Genomic DNA, 18,327 nt, shown 5'->3' on the forward strand with positions numbered 1-18,327 from the left:
TGTGTGTGTGTGTGTGTGTGTGTGTGTGTGTGTGTGTGTGTGTGTGTGTGCGTGAGTGTGTGTGTGTGCGTGCATGTGAGGAGATGGTGGTGGTGGTGGTGTCAGAGGAAAAGCATGGTGTGCAGATGTTGTAGTCAAATCTCTGAGAACTCTCGTGTCATTAAAGGTACAATATTCAGGTGTGCAGGTGCATTTGTTAATATTCAAAAAACTGTTTATTATCAGAAACCCCTAACTCAGTAGCTTTATTCCCTTTTCTTACTTTTAACTCATAAAACTTTTCTCTGCAGGACTATGTGAAAAGATCAGAGCTGTGTTGTGCACATTCTGTCACATACGGGCAACAAATCCCTCCTGGTGTTTTGTACACCAGAGAGCAAAGTTATGATTTTTGGTACATCTATTTCTGCTACTGCAGGCGGCATCCTTCTGTTGCCCCAATCACCCATATGCTACGTATAGGAGAATTCACCCGAGTTCCCACAGTCCTTGACTGTAGACGTCATTCAAGCGAGACGTACGCCATTTGTCCCTGCTGACTTAATTCACTTATTTCAATTACTAGCGTGATCTGCCAGAGTCCACAGGAAGTCTTAGGTCTCTGTGTAACTGCTTCCTCTAATGTCTGCTTTGAAGGAACTGCCACAAAGTACAGAGTTTCTCTGACGATGCATTTTTTTTGCTTTTAAGCTTAGATTTGTCACTTATTGAAGGTAAGAAGCAAGGACTCTGTCAGAATGACTCTTGATCTATTCTGGTTCAATTAACGTAAACTTACCTGTTAGTTTATATTGTGTTTCACAATTACTTATTGGAAGAATGCCTGAAGATTAACACCGTAATCACCTATAGCAGAGATTTGTCTTCGTGAAGGTATTTGGTGTGACTGAGCAGGCTCCGATTATTTTACAGCTTTTGGGAAGCAGAAGCACAACTGATCATGTGAGCCGAGTGAAAATTTTGTCCCATGTTTCTTGTGTCACCCTGAGGAGAAGAACAGGTCTCTTGTGGGAGGAGGTTGAGTGGCTGCTGGCCCTTTAAGAGGTCTATTTTTACAGGGGCACACTCATGCATGGAGTGAGGCAGTAGCACACGGAGACTGTATCTGAGGACCACAGCTTTGATACCGAGCGACTGAGGGAGACTCCAAAAATTATTTTAGGTCCAAAGATGAGCATGCTGCTCTTTTTTGGACAAGCTCCGAACATCAAAATCATCATAAATGAAAGTTACTTTGCTTTACCGCCCCTCCCGCCAACTACTAAGGAGAATCTGCCCTTTTCAAGTGGATCTCTCTGAAGTCTAAAAGTGATAATGAGTGGGTGCATGCAGCGTAGACATCCTTATACCCACTTATACCAACATTCCTACGTATTTGTTTTAATATGCAGATAGTTGCAAAAGAAAGCTGAAAATATGTATACTCTTAAAAAACGCACACAAACACTCGCATAAAATACAGTTTAGTTTGTCCCCCAACGCTCCTTGAAAGTAGCCGAGTAAATGTGCAGATTTCTTCACAAAGACCCATACGTGCATTCAGAGGTGCACGAAGCGCTATTCACCCACATAAAAAAAAGATTACTTATACATCCTCAATATCTGGACCTAAAATAATCTTCTCCTTATGCAATCTGCATGTTATATAATGCATGGCCTGTCATTATCACAGCGCTCCTTCACGCCCTGCTGTGCCTCTCCACCTACAGCACCACGCAGACAGGCAGACACACAGACACACACACGCACACACACACCCTACATCTTGTGTTAGCAGTCATATACTCTACTCTAGCACTCTCACACTCTCACCCACGCTGAGTGTATGCTCTCAAACAGCCACCCAGATGAGTGAGAGGGAAAGACAGAGAAGGGAGACGGAGAGTGGGTGGGGTGGGGAGGCTGAAAGTGAAATACAAAGAAAGGGAAAACTATAGACTGAAGTGTACATTCATGCCGAGACTACGCATTTGCATGATTGCAAGAATCTATGCACATGCCCTTCTTGTGTCTGTGATTTTCAGTACAGCATGCCAACACAAAATCAGATCTGAGGGCCACTTGTGGGGGCAAGAGTTTAGCAAACATTTGAACTTCTGTAACCACCGACAAGTATTTATTTTCTTAACAGCTTTCTTCGCTGCTTCTTCGGAAAGTCAAGAAACACTCACCACCTCACTGCAAACAGACGGAGGGATAATCTCTCTCATTGTCACTCACGAGTCACACCTACTGTATGGGCGAGCATTTACATGCCTTTGCCTGTCTTCCATGTCATCCACTTGCAGAAAAGAAAATGAGTCACATTTTCTCTCCTCTTTTTTTTGCAGAAATATTTTAATAAATCATGCAGTGTGCACATTAACTGGCTCTTTATAATCACAAATATGAGGGTATTTTATTGTGAATCAGGCTGAGAGGCTAACATGAAGTACACATTTTTTTCTTTTACAAATGAAAATCTGAAAATCATGGTGCGCAGATATGCTCTCCCACAATGAGTTAATGATTTGTAGAACCAACCTTTGCAGTAGGCAAATAGTTTCAAATCTTTGGTGGTATTTTCTTCATAGATACTACAATTTTTGCCTATTTTTCTTTATTAAATACAAAGTTTTGCAACAGATCTTCAATTATATTTAGGTCTGTACTTTTACTAGGCCGATCTAAACATAACTGACTGTATATTTAGAGTCATTATCCTACTTGAAGATAACCCTTCATTTCTTTGCCTAATCATTTGCCGCATCTAACAGCTTTTCTTCCAGCATTGCTCTTAATTATAGCTCATTTCATTTCCACATCGATGCTAACCAAGGTTAATGCTACTTCTAAATACATCCATTTTTACAACATGACTCTTTAGTAATAAACACAATTCTTCCAAATATACAGCTTAATGTTGTATATTCTTACAGTTGGTGACCTGCAAACGTTCAACCTTAGATGCCTCGTAGCATGAGTCACCTTTTGCTACCGGCTCAGAGAGCACATTTTTAAACAAAACAAGGAAACAAGCAAAAAAAAAAAAAAGAAGCAGTTTCAGACAGCACAGTTCTGTTCCTACAAATGCCATCTCAACTTAGTCTTTAGAAACAGCTGCACTTTCAAGTAAAGGAAATGTTACCAAAAAATAACAATTCCCACTTCAAAGTAAAACAGACAGGTTGAAACTACACAGATATGCTTGTGTGTAAATTATGTACTTCCTATTTGACTCCTACTGCTGTTTCTGACAAACAGAAATCTTATTTTCTGGCTAGCAATATTTGCTTTTGAGGATCAAGATAGCGACAAGTTTAAAGTGTTTCGAGAGATGGACAAATGTCAGTGTTGAGCACAGGATTTTTGAGCTCTATGACAAATGCATCGAGCTTATTGGCGAGATAAGGTTGGTAACCTTAGGCCTAAAAAAACCCTGCCTCCATTCAACAGAGACAACAGTTGTCCAATTATGGTCAGTATTCCAATATTCTATTCTATTCTATTCTATTCTATTCTATTCTATTCTATTCTATTCTATTCTATTCTATTCTATTCTATTCTATTCTCTTTACAACTAAATATTTTCATGTAGTATTACATATGTGTACATTCATATTCATTTATTTATTTATTTATTTGTTTGTTGGTTGCTTGTGTTTTTTTGCTAAATTCGTAAAAGTGTATTTTCTCCATCACTCTTTCTGGTGAGCTGAACTTTCTCAATAAGGGACAAATAAAGTTTTTTTATTTTTTTTTATTTTACCCTATTCTATTCTATTCTTTTCGATATAAAAAACGATATAAAATTAGTTCTACATTTATGGCCTTCGTAGATCTGGGCTCTCCCCCAGTTGATCTGATATGAGAACACGCTTGGGATCTGAGCCAAAGAGACCAGGAGTGTGATGAATAATCCCAAACAGAAGTCAGTGTTTGAACACAGCTGACACTGTGCCAGACTACTTAAATGTGACAGACACACCTGTCGTTCAAATTCTCTCATGAGAGCAGGGTGTTTCATGGCATGCATTTCTTCTCTGATCTACTTGCAGCATGTGTGAAAGAGAGGCGCGTAATAATGAAGGTGCGATGGCTGGTCATTTGCAAACACGTGCATGCGCCCTGTCTGTTACTTGACCACATGCAAAGGGTCGTTTTCTTGAAATGGATTGTTTTCCTTGGCTTTGACTCGCTAACCCCAGTGTATGATCAAGCAGCATGCTCTCCTCCTCTTCATTTCAACTACAATGAAGGTCAGCAACCTTTCAACCCTGCCACCCACCACTTACACCCACCGCTTTTCAGTTAGACCTGCCTTTATCCTTTTGCTGAAGCCCATGCATGTGAGCTCGCTCCCTCTAGGTTTCGGTATCAATGTGTAGTGAGTGTAGCATCTGAAGCAAATTTCATCTGGAGAGCTGACCTTAATCTAATTATTTTTGGAATTATTTTCAATCAAGAGCAAAATGAAGATCAAAAATCGTTGTATGAATTCATTTGTGCTTGTTTGAATTCTTCAGCAACGGTGCGGAAATAGCTTCATGTGAAAAAGCTCTATCAAAAAGCGGTATTTCATTTATCCGATTCAGACATATTACTGTTTAATCTGCAACACTTTTCTATAGCAAGCAGCCTAAGGAATGAGTTGAGTAAATGACTGCAACAGCAGTAGATATGGTGTGGGAGGGGTAGTGGAGCAGCAGCAATAATGGCAGTGTATAGCAACGTTGCCTTGAATACCAGCAATGATAAAGGTATTCTAGACAGAGTCTCTAAAGCCAGTCTAGACAGTCTATCTGAATATGAATGCCACTTAAGCTACCGGTGAGAGACCAGGCTATGCTGTCTCTCTGTGGAGATGTCATGTTTGGTTACTGCTTGATGACATTTTAACTGCTGAAACAGAATGAGCATAAACCCCAGGTTTGACTGGCACTCAATAGGTGGACAAAGCCAAAAACAGCCAAATGTTTAGGAGAAACGGTGCCCCCCCCTCACCCCCCTCCCACTTCCTCCTTCACACGCTGAAACTTCACATGCTTGTCCTTGCTCTTTCAAGCTTTTTTTATTACCACTCTCCTGCTGCTTCCACCTCTCTTGTAAGCCGGTGATCTCATAGCATGGGAGTGCATCAAAGGCTCTGAGTCTGGTTAATCATATCTCATACTAGTGAGAAGATCTCCTGCCAGAAATACAGTGAGCCAACACACACACACACACACACACACACACACACGCACCCGCACACGCACACACACACACGCACACACACACCCCCACACACGCATACACACATATACAACGTAACACAAAAAAGTTGGGAAGCTAATTTGGGAAAGAGCTGCGAGAACAGAAATAGAAAAGCATGACTGTGCATCAGCCTTGTATGACATCACTACTTGCTGACACCTAACCTATAGTATCACATTTGAAGTTCTATTGTGTGTGTTTTTTCATCATGATAGCTGCAAGTAGAAGCCATCAAGGTTTGAATAAAAAGACGTTTCAGATGCAGCCAAATTATAATCTTCAGAATGTGGGGGGGGAGGGTGAAACTCCCATCAAACGACATTTTAAATGCCAAATAAGTGACAATGGCATTACACCTGCAATTGGAAATGTCATATAAACTGTGACACATGTTTCACACTGACACACGCGTATGAAAAGGAGAGACGGAGAAGCGCTCCTGCAGCGGATGGCCCCGCTATGGTCAGAGCAAAAAGCAGAACGAGGTGGAGGAATTTTTTTACTTCTGCTGACTGGCTGACCTGCATGTAATTAGTCAAGTCATATTTTTAACTGATATTGCGTAAAAGCCAGCTTAAGGAGCCGTGACTGCCCTATTTATACCCCAGGGGCTAATGGCCCGTACCACTAACGCAGGGGGGATTTCCTCCCCAGAACCATACTAAGCCTGCCTTAGGCTGTACCAGTTAGGATTCACAAGGGATTAGCCAAGCAATACATTACAGGCCTCAGCGTTTGAATCACTCACACACTACAGGAGTCTGCTGTCAGCTTGGGGCTTTTCAGAGTTCAGCAGTTTATTTATTTCAATTTTCTGTACATTTAACATTATTTTCACTCAAACAAGAAAGATAAAACAATGTAAAAGGAGTGACAGTTTGAAACTTGCACTTTGTTGTTTTATTCATATTTTATGACTAAAGGATGGCATGATGAAAATTATTAATATGCCTCATAATTATCAGTGAAAAAATACCTTTCTTGTAATGACCGCTCAGCATTAGGGATATTTCTATTGATTTTTTACTATTTATCTTTGGTGATAATAGCCTCCTTGCCATCACCCCAATATGCATCTCCCTCCAGAGTCTCTATCAAATGCAAGAGTCCAAATCCACGCCAAAACATTACAATTATTTAAAGTGAAATGCATCAGAGCTGGTAAAATTAAAGGATTACTTCAAACGTATCTGCCCAATAATTTGACCCTTAACTTAATTTATGTTTCTTTTTTTGGAATCAGTTTAGCTTATTCAATCATAAATTCAGTTCAAATATATTATACTGTCAATATATTGCACCTGTTTACGACAAATGCCAAGCAGTCCAACTCACATCAAGTTACAATTAAATAATGCAATTGTTTAATTGCATTACGAGAACCAGATTATGAAAGGGGCAAATTTTCTCTATTTGTTAAACTTATGTTGCTTGTATTTACCTATGAAACCGGATGAAAGTCCTAGACTATAGGCCCATTCATGCAATGATTGTTTTGACTGAGGCATTGCTGCAGGCTCATCCTGCAGAAGAATGGGTCATTGCCCTAAAGGCTGGCCTGGCTTGTCGCCCAACAAGCTATTGCCTGTATCACTCCGTCCTTCTATCAGCTTAGCCAGGCTCCTTGTAGCGTAAGCCACCACAGTAGTACTCCCCTCCTCCCCTCAGCCCCTCCCTGCATTACTTTGTCTCTCCAACTCTTCTCTAAATCTAACTTTACGATTTTTCAAAGGATCTCTCTCTCTGTTTCTCTCTGTTTCTCTGCTCTTTGCCCTCATCTCGCCATACTCTCCTCTACTCTTCCCCTCTGTTCAGATCTATTACATTCAGCAACAAAATTTCTGCTGCATCAGACGTCCATCATAGATCTCCTTCTCAGCCTGAAACGTGATAGGACACCCAATACAGGGATACTCATGAGGAAGGGCAGATGTAAAGAAAAAAAAAAAGAACAATCACAAAGGAAATGACTATTTTCTTATAAATCAGACCCTCAAAGTATTATAGTAAAATGTTCAGTCACCTGTTGCGGTTCTTGCTTCGTTTGCTCTTGATGTGCTATGATTTCTTGAATGCTGCCTGACTCATTTGACCTTTCTTGTCGAGACTTGACCCTGTTTGTGTGTATCTGTGTGTGTGTGTGTGTGTGAGAGAGAGAGAGAGAGAAACAGAGAGAGAGGGGGGAGGAGATGGGCAGATTACACCGTGCAACACCACAGAGAAAGACAGACAGAAACAAGAGATATGGAGGAAGAGTATACACCACCAAATGACTCAGGTGGTGCTATAAATGACTGGCAATGCAGCATGGATCTCTTGTGCTTTTGCTTGTGTTGACGTTTGTGTGTTTTGGATATATTAAATAGCCGAGGGTGCCTCCATGAGTACAACAGTGTAGTCATTTCCATATCTCAATGCTGCGCTGCATACTTTTGTGATCAATCCATCCATATTTCTTTCTTTTTCTCTATGACTGGACTGCCATGCGCACATTCATATCAAACATGACTTTGTGCTTTGAAATTCATCAGATTATACAGTGCCTTGCAAAATGATTAAAACCACCTGAGCTGTTTCGCTTCTTTTCACATCATAACCACCAAGGTAAATATTTTTTTTTGGAATATTTTGTGATTCCCCGAAAGAAGAGGATAATTTTGAAGTAAAATTTGAAAGAAACATATATTTTTTCAACTATTTCACAAATCAAAATTTGCAAGTGTGCCTAAAATGTTTGCAGCCCCCTTTTATTCAATACTCCTAAGTACTAGGACTCCTAACAATATTGGGAATAATTTCCCAATAACAATTCATAACAATTCATATTGCAATATATTCAATGTTCAATATATCCATCCATCCATTTTCTAACACCCTTGTCCCTCAGTGGGGTCAGGAGGGTTGCTGGTGCCTATCTCCAGCTGGTGTACCGGGCAAGAGGCGGGGTTCACCCTGGACAGGTCGCCAGTCTGTTGCAGGGCAGCACAGAGACACACAGGACACACAACCATGCACACACACACTCACACCTAGGGACAATTTGGAGAGGCCAATTAACCTGACAGTTATGTTTTTGGACTGTGGGAGGAAACCGGAGTACCCAGAGAAAACCCACGCATGCACAGGGAGAACATGCAAACTCCATGCAGAAAGACCGGGGCCGGGAATCGAACCCAGAACCTTCTTGCTGCAAGGCAACAGCTCTACCAACTGCGCCACTGTGCAGCCCCATGTTCAATATGATGTTCATAAATTTTACTGGCCTCCAATCCAGAACTGCACAGCGTTCTGGAGGATGTTAGCGAAGGAAAGGCTTTAGTCTGATGGGCAGCTAAGCAAGGTGGATGCCGCCATCCAAGTCTCTTACTCATTGGTAATCTAGCAACAACCTGTTGAGCAATTTGCACAGCAGTAGTTTCAGGTTTTGCCACCACACCTCATAGTTGCTTAAAAATAATTAAAAGCAAACAAACAAAAAAAAAAAGCAACAGCGTGGGGCAAAGGGAGTAAATGGCAGCTTGAGAGAAAATTGTGGATAAAACAGGAGACAAGATCTCACCACTGTATTGGCAGTATTTCAGATATTTTAACACAAAAACAATCAATGATTATCTGTATCGGCTCATAGGAATCGTTGACATTGTGATATGTTTTTTCAAGCATATCATCCAGTCCTACTAAGTATAATTATGTAAGTTCAGATATTGCCTAGTTGTTGAAAACAGTTAATCTGTGTGCAACTGAGTCTCAGTATCAATTCAGTTGTCCTCTGAAGGCCGTGCACATCACACTGAACATGCAATCTTGAGTGATGCTTTTATACAGGGCAATCCTGCAAAGAGACCGTGCTACAAAAATACTTGAGACTAAGGAAAGGACATCAGAGTGTATTCATGTCAGTCAAAGCCCACCGCGTGATTTTGAACTGCATTATTTTTGGTTTGACACAACAATCCCCCAAATATACAGTCATTAGCAGTTGTAAGAATTCAAAATATGAAAAAAGAATATGAAAAAGAAAAGCATGACAGCTTTTACGTGACGCTGTTATGCATTTTCATATAATTGATTTCCCATTATTTAACATCTATTATTTCCAACTATCTAAAAACCTTGTTTTGATGCTTTTGATAAAGAAGTGAGAAACATATAAAACATAGCCTTGCATCAAGCTGTTTAATTTACAGCCAAGGTTGTTTGTGTATTAAATCAATAGAAATGTTTTTCTTCAGAAGAAACCTCTCCCTAATATATAGACAGCTACATTTAAGTTAGCAGCGCATTGAAAAGTCTATAGAAAGAACTGTTATTTTCTTTAAATGGATTCATGTTTGGCTTATTGATTCTTTCTATGTATCCTGAACCTGTTTAGTCAATAATGCTTAAATGTCGCACACGTTTCAACAATTTAAGATTACACCGATTTCAGTCATACGTCAATGATTTCATTTTCATGCGGCCCTGCAGCTGTTTGGTCTTTCATCCAGGATATTCCGAAATTCTTCGTTTACGTTTCTGCCCACATGAAACATTTGCTGGAGCAGACAGCAGCCGTGCCCACACAACCTCAGTGTCTATCATCTTCCGTCTGAGCTTGCTTTGAAAAATAAAAGTAACATTCTGTAAAATGTCAGAGGTGATGTTTTTGGCAGTTGTCGCCTCCCAGTGAGGATGTTTCAGTGTGGGCTTCCCGCTGAATTTTGTTTTCACACCTCCATTTCTTATTAACCCTTCCATTTGGCTGCGGTTGATAAGTGAGTCAAGGTTAATGTCTTGTTTGTGGGTAGAAGTCTGTGTTTTGTTCTGCATTTTAAGAAGATCTACGAGCACATGGCCCAAAACCCTTTTCTTGGTTTGTTTCCTTTCCATGTATGCCTCTTGATTGTTTCTGTGCTCTGAATGAACGCTACACTCACGAATAGAGTACTAACAAGCCAAGGCAGCCATACCATCACACTCCACTTGTACTGACTGAATCACTGAAGCAAATCATTCAGAGCTCCCCTGCAGTGCTCCTGTGTGCGTTTGAACTTGTTTCAGTATGTGTATAACTGCGCATATGTGTGTGTATGCGTGCGTGCGTGCGCGTGTGTGTGTGTGTTTATGTTTGTGCAAGCATAGAAAGTCAAATCAAATGTATTCATAAAAGCTCTCTTAATAAGCAGGTTCGTCACAAAGTGCTTTGATGAGAACAAAGGACACAAATTCAGATGAAACTGCAGATAAACAAAAAAGAGCACTGTGCATGTGTGCGTGTGTGTGCGTGTGTGTGTGGGTCTGTGTGTGTTGCTGTGCATGTGCTTTTCTGTGTTTGTGTGTGTTCTTGATGGATGTGAGGTTTAGTTTTGAGTCAGAGGCACCAGCAAAAGCCTAAGTCTGAGAGTGTGTGTAGGATGAGCCTCCTACCACGTTCCTCCCTGTCTCTCATCAACTGTCTTTCTGCCTCCCCTCCATCCTTTTCTTTCTTCTATGTGTCAGCATGTCTTCTGTAAATGTCATTACAGACATAAATTAGTGATTTGATTGCTCTTCACTTGACTGATTAGCAATATTCCATGTTTTCAACTGGAGACAGTTTGTTAGAAGTAGAAGACATCAGACAGCAACGAGATCTGGAGTCTGCATCCTTGACTGTGCATACATATGAGTGCATGTATATGTGTGTATGCATGTTTGTATCCCTCACAGTGATTAAAGCAAGTGGGCGGCAGCAGCAACTGGTCTGCCTGTGTGGCTCTGCATAGCAGACATGTTTCTCACTGCTAGATATTACTCATTTCCTCAGCCCTTTGCACACACAAGCACACGCACACACACACTCTCTTGACACACACATGCTCACAGGCACAACAGACACGGAGACGGATAGCAGACTCTCAGTTTTTTCCTTCAGTTTGGTGGGCTCGCTGGTGTTATTTCACTCGTTCAGAGATCAGAGGCAGGGCGTAGCTGCAGGCTGCTGATATCTGCGGGTGTTGGAGCCCATGGCGGTGCTGTGAAGGAAGCACTGTGGCACAGTAAGGAGCTGGGAGGTGGGCTGACCCCCCTGGGAGGACTAGAATATGAATGAGTACCAGCTCTGGGACATCTCCTCACCCCGGTACCAAGGTCAGTCTTACATCACAGCAGCTGCCAACTTCATCCACCTGCATGTTCTAACTCTTTTCCTTTTGGCTGACATCTGTTCCTTGCTTATCTATTACTTATAGTACAACTGACTTAATATTTCAAGTTTCACAAGTGGGACATTTTAGACAATGTATTTATCTGAGGTTTGTAGTCACAAGTCGGAGTGCATGTTTGACACGTCTCAAGCAGATGCATGAAGAGAAAAGGCGGGATAACATAGAGCACGGCATAAGTGGGTATGAGTTTATTTACCTAATTGGTAAAAAGAGTTAATTGTTATTATTGTTATTTTTGTTAAAGCTAATTACACATTTTTTTGTTTACTTTCTGATCAAACCCCTAAGCTTTTTAGCTTATTTTACACGTAGGAATGAGCAACGTTATGTTGGGTGCGCTCTGTTTCTTTGGATGTGTTGAAATGTTTCTGTAGAACAACAGTAGCTCCAGCTAAACTCCAGCTCACTGTGCGCGTCTGCACAGTGTAGGAGTATTCTGTTAGGAGACATTTCTTTTCAAACTCCTCCACATGCACAATTGTACTCTTTGTTTTGCTGTACACTTTTTGCAAATTTATATTACGTCTATTTTGGAGAGGTGGGAGTAAGAGTCATCTGAGGACAAATGCTAAAACAGGATTATATTTAAAACAATTTGTTTCAGACAGTATCGTAAATTAAGAAAAAACATTTCTTCATTCAAACAACATTTTTTTTTAATAAATGTAATTTTTATTGTATTTTGAGTTTGTTCATTTCTTAAAATAGTAGGATTGATTTATTTATCAAAATAAATCAATCCTAAAATAGAAATAAATAAATATTTTCTATACCTCTTTATAAAAACAAAATTTTTAAAAAATATATAAACATCATTTAAAGGGCACCATTTAATTCTGTTGTTATGTTTCAGAAGTTATCTTTAAACAGACATTTTTTTTTGTTGCAATAAAAACATTTTTTAGCTGAAACAATTAACAGCTGTATTTTCCTGTGCAAAGTACCTTGAAAATAGAGGTACTTTGTGTGTCTATTAAACAGTTTAAAGAAAGGCTTTTGAATTGACTGATTTAATGAAAACGAACAACAGAATATATATATATATAATCACACCATTGGCAGTCTGAAGTGTTCTTGAAAATAAGTCTACAGGTGTTTTTGTCTGGCCACCTTTGAGACGAGTTACTCCAAGTTGCTACTTTTTAAGTTACTTTAGCAGACTTTAACTAAAGCCACTCCTAGACTTAAGCATCATATTGTTGTCTCTGTTCATGCATGACAGGATGAAAATCTGACAAACGTGCTATTGAGATTTGAGCCCAACAAGTTTAATATTTGTTTTTTTTTTTACTAGGAATTCTTCCATCTTGTGGGTCTAACACTTCTTTTCTTAAGCACTGATCTATATATAATTGAAAGCTCAGCCAGTGGTTTCAAACTTCTTAAATTCTTAGGACATTGAAACAGTAGCTTAATACTGCAGTAATAGCTTTTCACATTTTGCTTATTTGTCTTCTTTGTCACCATTTTTTGTGGTCTAAGATGAGGGCACATGACAAGATTTTTTGTTGTCAGTGCTCTTCCTCCTTTTTCTCTTTCTCCTAGGATTTTCTTAGTTGAAAATAACAAATTGGTGCATTACTGCCGCCAACTGGCATTTTTTTTTACCCACAAAATTGATTGAAATTTGCTACATTCGGATTACTTTTGTTGGTAAATCGTGTGTGGTTGTAAAGTGTGTGATCTGTGTTTTGTTCAGATTGTCATACAAAGAAGACAACTGAAACCAGTCAGTGTGAATTCCAAACCTTTCCAAACTGGCAAACACTGCAAAAGTTGTGTAGTTTGCCTCCAGCTTTACAGTTGCTCCGACACATCAGATTAGCTGTGAAACGTTTTATAGACTTTTGGTTCCTTATGACGACACTTGGTTCCTTATGAAGACACATGGTTCCTTATTCTTGATGAACTATTTTAAATCTGACAAAGATGGACTTCATTCAGGATGTAGAAATACAGGGATGGCACTTCACCTCAGTAGTAGAATTTGCAGAGGTTGAGTGACAGAATAGAACAAATACATAATAGTATATTGTGGTTGAATTATTAATCAAATAGATAATCCAGAGCTTATATTTCACTTGGAATTAGAAGGAAACCTTTAAATCAATTTCAGAATGAGCCTGGAGACAACTGCATTGCTTATCAGATGTGCATTACTTCATGTTCACTACATCTTTGTTGGGCTGACAAATATGCATCATGTCATGTTAACTGTACAAACATCCCAAACCTCTCACTGCCCTATTTTTGGTTTCCAATAAGATGCTCAAGCAGCTTGTTACACTTGCTCTGTTTTTGGACCGAGTCTCTTGATGAGCAACAGCACACCCGCCTCTCTAAAAACTATCCCCGTCTAACCTCTCTAACCAGCTGGATGTATATGAGTGTGTGCATATGTGTGGACACAGTTGCCATGGAGACAGTGTGGCGGATGGTGAGGCGGCAGGGAGTTGGTTAGCAGTTGACAGACTAGCGGGTGAGTGCGGGGCTTGAGTGGCCGGCAGCTGGAGGAGCGACATGTTGGAGGAGGGAACGGCTGGACTCGCAGCCATCATTTCAAAAGGGCTCTTTTAAAACACTGGGAGAAGAATTAGTGGAGCTCCCCCGCACTTCTCACTGAATGAAGTGAGGCTGACATTCGAGGACTCAAACACAAAGACTCAAACAATTGAACACATTCACAGATTTTTTTTTTTTTCACAAAGAAAAACATGACATGGAAACATGTCACACACACACACATGCACACGGAGGCAGACACACATATTTGCCCAAACCCCTGCTGCGACGCCTATTTAAAATGCAAATACGCATATCCTGTGTCTACAACAACTGGTGGTAATATCAACAGTGACTGTGTCAGCTTTTGGTGGGCAGTGACCAGCTTTGTCTATCACTGGTGGAGTGCTTATAGTCGCTTGAGGGAGTATTTGTCTGTTATTGTCTATATGTTCATCTGAAAGTGAAGGGTTGAGGGGGTGTTGGTAGTAAGCTTATGTAGAATACTGAGAGTACCCGAGGATGTCGTGGGGGTGGATCATGAAAGTGGTACAAAAGCGTATCTACATATTCCAATCATCCCCGAAGAGTCAGAGATGAAAACTCTCCTGCTGTCGGGCCTTCCTGAGTGTGTTTTTGTACATATTTACTGCACTGCCGCTGAACTTCACTGGCTGCAAAATGTATTTTTAGCTCACATGTGGGAGTAATGTGTTTGAATGAAACGAGCAAGATGGGAAGTTTCAGTTGCACCACACTGGACATGTTAGGTAATGACTAATTAGCAACAACCATCAGAAAGCTACAAGTTTCTAACCTCTTCAAAGTAGTTTGGAAGAAAGAGTGAGTGGCTGATTTCGCTCCATCTGTCTGGTACAGCTGAATATTTGTTTGTATGTCTGACCATACTGACAGCTAAGTCTTAACTACAACTCATGCCAGGACCTAACAGACTGTTCTTTCCCAATGTTCACACTTAATCTCTCCTACTTCTGTCTCTTTCTCTTTTGCTCTGCTCTAGGTGAGTGGTGCTTCAGTGCAAGAGCAGCAACAGCGATCCAACAGTGATGCTGTGTACCGGCCTTCCCCTCTGTGTGCACCCCTCGTTTTCCCGTGAGGCCCATGTGACCTAACCTACACTAACACACAGGGGGCCCCCACTGCTGCTGGAGCCCACCCATGAATCCAAGCCCTGACCGCAGCAAAGAGCGCCTCCCTCCCAAAAAGAGGGAGTCTCGGCAAGGGTCTGCAGAACACCACGTCCCTCTGGATGAGTTTAAACCGCCTGTGCCATTTCGGAGCCGGCATAGTGCCAGTAGAGGGGAGGGAGGCAGGGAACACAGTGACCGGGACAGAGTTCTCTCTAACCCAAACCCCCATCTCCTAAACAGTCCTCCAGCCCTTCCTCCTCCAGCATCAGGTCTCCATGTGCCATTACCATGGTCCCTGAACTACTCTTCACCTGTTTCTCTTCCACTTTTTCCAGGCCAGGTCAGCGACAGAAGGAGCTCGTTGTCTCCTGCCTGGAGAGATGATCCCCACACCTCAACCTTACCCCATCACTCTAGGTGGCTCAGAGGGGAGGGACCACTATCATTGCCTCCCTCCCCATCTTCTTCCTCTTCTTCCTCATTTAAGACTCCTTTTCCAGCAAGTACAAGAGAAATATGGTCCTACCTTAACACCAGTCGCCGGGATTATAGCCCCTCTATCTTTTCTCCTTCCTATTTGTTTAACCCTCACTCTTTGTATCCCCAAGACCCCAGCTTAGTTGATGTAAGACCTAGATACAAAAGGCCTAATGGCTTAGATGGGTCAGGCAGCAGGACTGCCTCAGTTTCCAGACCTCTCCTCCCTGGAGAGTATGGGAATGACAGATCTAGGCTTGATGTAAGTCAATATACTTTGCATGCCAATGGTGCACGTAGACAGCAGGAGGACCTGATCTCCCCTGTCCATTCTGCAGGGGCATTTTTGTCAGATTCTCAACCTCAAGTAAGCCCTGAACCACATTCCTCACTGCAGGAAATAAATCAGTCTGGGAAGACCAGCTCCACTTCACTCCCCACTAGTCCACATACCCTTGGACCAGACGCAAGGGCTGGCAGAGGTGGACTTCTGGACCATGTGGGGGCTACACCATCTGAGGCCCAATATTACCCCTTTGGATCAGTCACCCATCCCAGCCCTCATCCCCAGGCCTATCCTCTCTCCAGCTCCTCAGGAACACTTTCATACAGTCTGCATAGGGAGCCAGGTCCAAGGCAGCACACACTAAGGAATTCGCCACACTCACCCCTTAGTCTGCCTAACAGCCATGACAGGTCACAAAGAGAGTGGGATAGAGACCTAGAAAGAGACAAGGTCCTCCAGAGGGACAGGGAAAAGGGTAAAGTAAAAGATAAGCAATTACATCTTGACAAAGACCAAGAAAGAGAGAGTGAGCGCGAGAGACGACGCAACAGAGGGAGAGATGTTTCTCCTTCCAATCTTCAGACATCATCCCCAGCCCTGCGGCCATCTCCCCCTGCACTCCTACCTCATTTCACCAAGGGGTCTCTGATTGAGCTGGCCAGCGGGCGGTTGAAACGAGTGGAGGAGCTGAGGACTGAAGACTTTCTGAGGAGTGCAGATACATCCCCTGAGTTCCACCTCAGCACCTGCACTGTTCTGGTGATTTCCCCAAGCAGTACACAGGGCTTCAGTCACCTGCAGGTTCACCTTACAGATCGCAACTCTCAGGTCAGCTTTTGCTAGGGTTGAATGCTTCTCTTTAAGAAGTTTGTCAGTGTTGTAATGTTGAATGGCAAAAGTCCCATTGACTCTAAAGTAATCCTGTTCTTGTTTTTGTTTAGGAGTTACTGCAGGTCTTGGTGGAGTACCCGTTCTTTGTGCAAGACCAGGGCTGGTCTTCCTGCTCTCCTCAGAGAACTACACAGCTGTATGGCCTGCCCTGCCGTCAGCTTAGTGAGGGTGATGTTTGCCTAGCCCTAACCCCAATGCCCACACAAACTCAGCGGACACCCAGCCGCACCAGCTCTAGGGCTCATCGCACGCAACTGCTCCCCAGAGGTCCAGCAGATTCAAGCAGCTCGCAAAGGGAGGAGATGCCACCACCACCTCCACCCCCTCCACTTCCTTCCCAGCCACCCCTTTTAACACCAGGCCCTTCTTGCAAACAGGCTACAGATACTCCCACAAAGGAGCAGCAACAGCCTCGTAAACGGCGCTGGTCTGCACCAGACACACTTCCCTCAACCAGAACTGATAAAAGCCTCCTGGATTTACCTCATGGCTCCAAGCTAATGAAGTGGCAGTAGAAACTTGCACATGCATACTTACACACACACATGAGCACATACACACCCTCCTTGTCTCTGTTGATCCTACCAAGACAAACAATGGAGAGACCTCAAGGTAGGGTTGCAGGGAAGATATACACAACAATAGAAGACAAAAATTACAAGTGATCTAATTCATAAAGATGTAACCCCTGTTGACCCTTTCATTTCTTTTCCTTTTTTTTCTTTACATTTCCCCTTCCCTTCCCTGTCCTTTCCTGTCATACCCTTTATTTTCCTTTCTTTTCCTTTCCTGTTATTTCCATTCCCTCACCCTTTCCTTTTCTGAAAGGAGCAGCAGGGTGCATGTCAATTTGCTCCTTCACCATTTGGTACTTTTGTAGTTTTGGCCATTTCATAACTGATTATTTTGCACACAAAAGGATGCTGTCCACCGGAGGGACGTTTTACACTGACCATGCATCAGCTTGTACCAGTCATACCTGTGTTTCTTTCCTTGATTCAAAGAAAATATCTACATCCTACTTAATGCAAAGAGATGTGTTTCTACAACTCCAATACATAATATCTTACAAGATCACTTAAATGTATATTGGTTTGCCCCGTGGGTTCTAATCTATGAATTTTCAAGTGATCTAAATAGAACAGAGTGAAGTACATAATCTTCAGGTAATGATATACAGTTGAACAAAATTACATGAAAGTTATTATACTATTATTATCATTTTTCTCCATAACTGACAAAAATACACAACAGCCTAAAATAAACTGATGCACCATGGTGTAAGTTCATAAGAGAGTATTCAATTATTTATTCAAGTGCATAAAATAGAAGGAGGAAGGAATGAAATGGTAATGCTCAGTTTCAAATTTGAGTACAAACTGGTGAAGGGGTGAATTCACTCAGAGATATAGCAGCAACTAATTGACTCTTTACAAAGACACTGAAGATATTTAATGAGACAATCAAGCACTTGTCTGTGTTCACTCTGTTTTTGCTATGGTCGTCCCACACACCTTCTCAATAAAAGTAATTACTGCAGGGTATTTTCAATCAGTGTTATGAAAGTAAACGCTATTGAGGAATTGCATATATATATATA

At 41.6% G+C, this 18,327-nt stretch overlaps 1 protein-coding gene across 2 annotated transcripts in view; it reads left to right on the forward strand.

Moving 5' to 3' along the window:
- The window catches only part of LOC103467593 (uncharacterized), a 19,144-nt gene extending 834 nt beyond the window's left edge, over positions 1–18,310 (forward strand). The window contains exons 1-3 of one of the 2 annotated variants that reach the window (XM_008414128.2): positions 10,560–11,343; positions 14,944–16,664; positions 16,778–18,310. In XM_008414128.2, the coding sequence (XP_008412350.1) occupies positions 15,102–16,664; positions 16,778–17,242 (2,028 nt within the window). In that variant the 5' untranslated portion in view covers positions 10,560–11,343; positions 14,944–15,101 and the 3' untranslated portion in view covers positions 17,243–18,310. Of the gene's footprint in view, positions 1–10,559; positions 11,344–14,943; positions 16,665–16,777 lie in introns of those variants that run through there. The other variant, XM_008414127.2, reaches the window with a different exon arrangement.
- The last annotated feature ends 17 nt before the right edge of the window (positions 18,311–18,327 follow it).

The sequence above is a fragment of the Poecilia reticulata genome, linkage group LG7 (assembly GCF_000633615.1).
Source record: "Poecilia reticulata strain Guanapo linkage group LG7, Guppy_female_1.0+MT, whole genome shotgun sequence".
Lineage (NCBI taxonomy): Eukaryota > Metazoa > Chordata > Actinopteri > Cyprinodontiformes > Poeciliidae > Poecilia > Poecilia reticulata.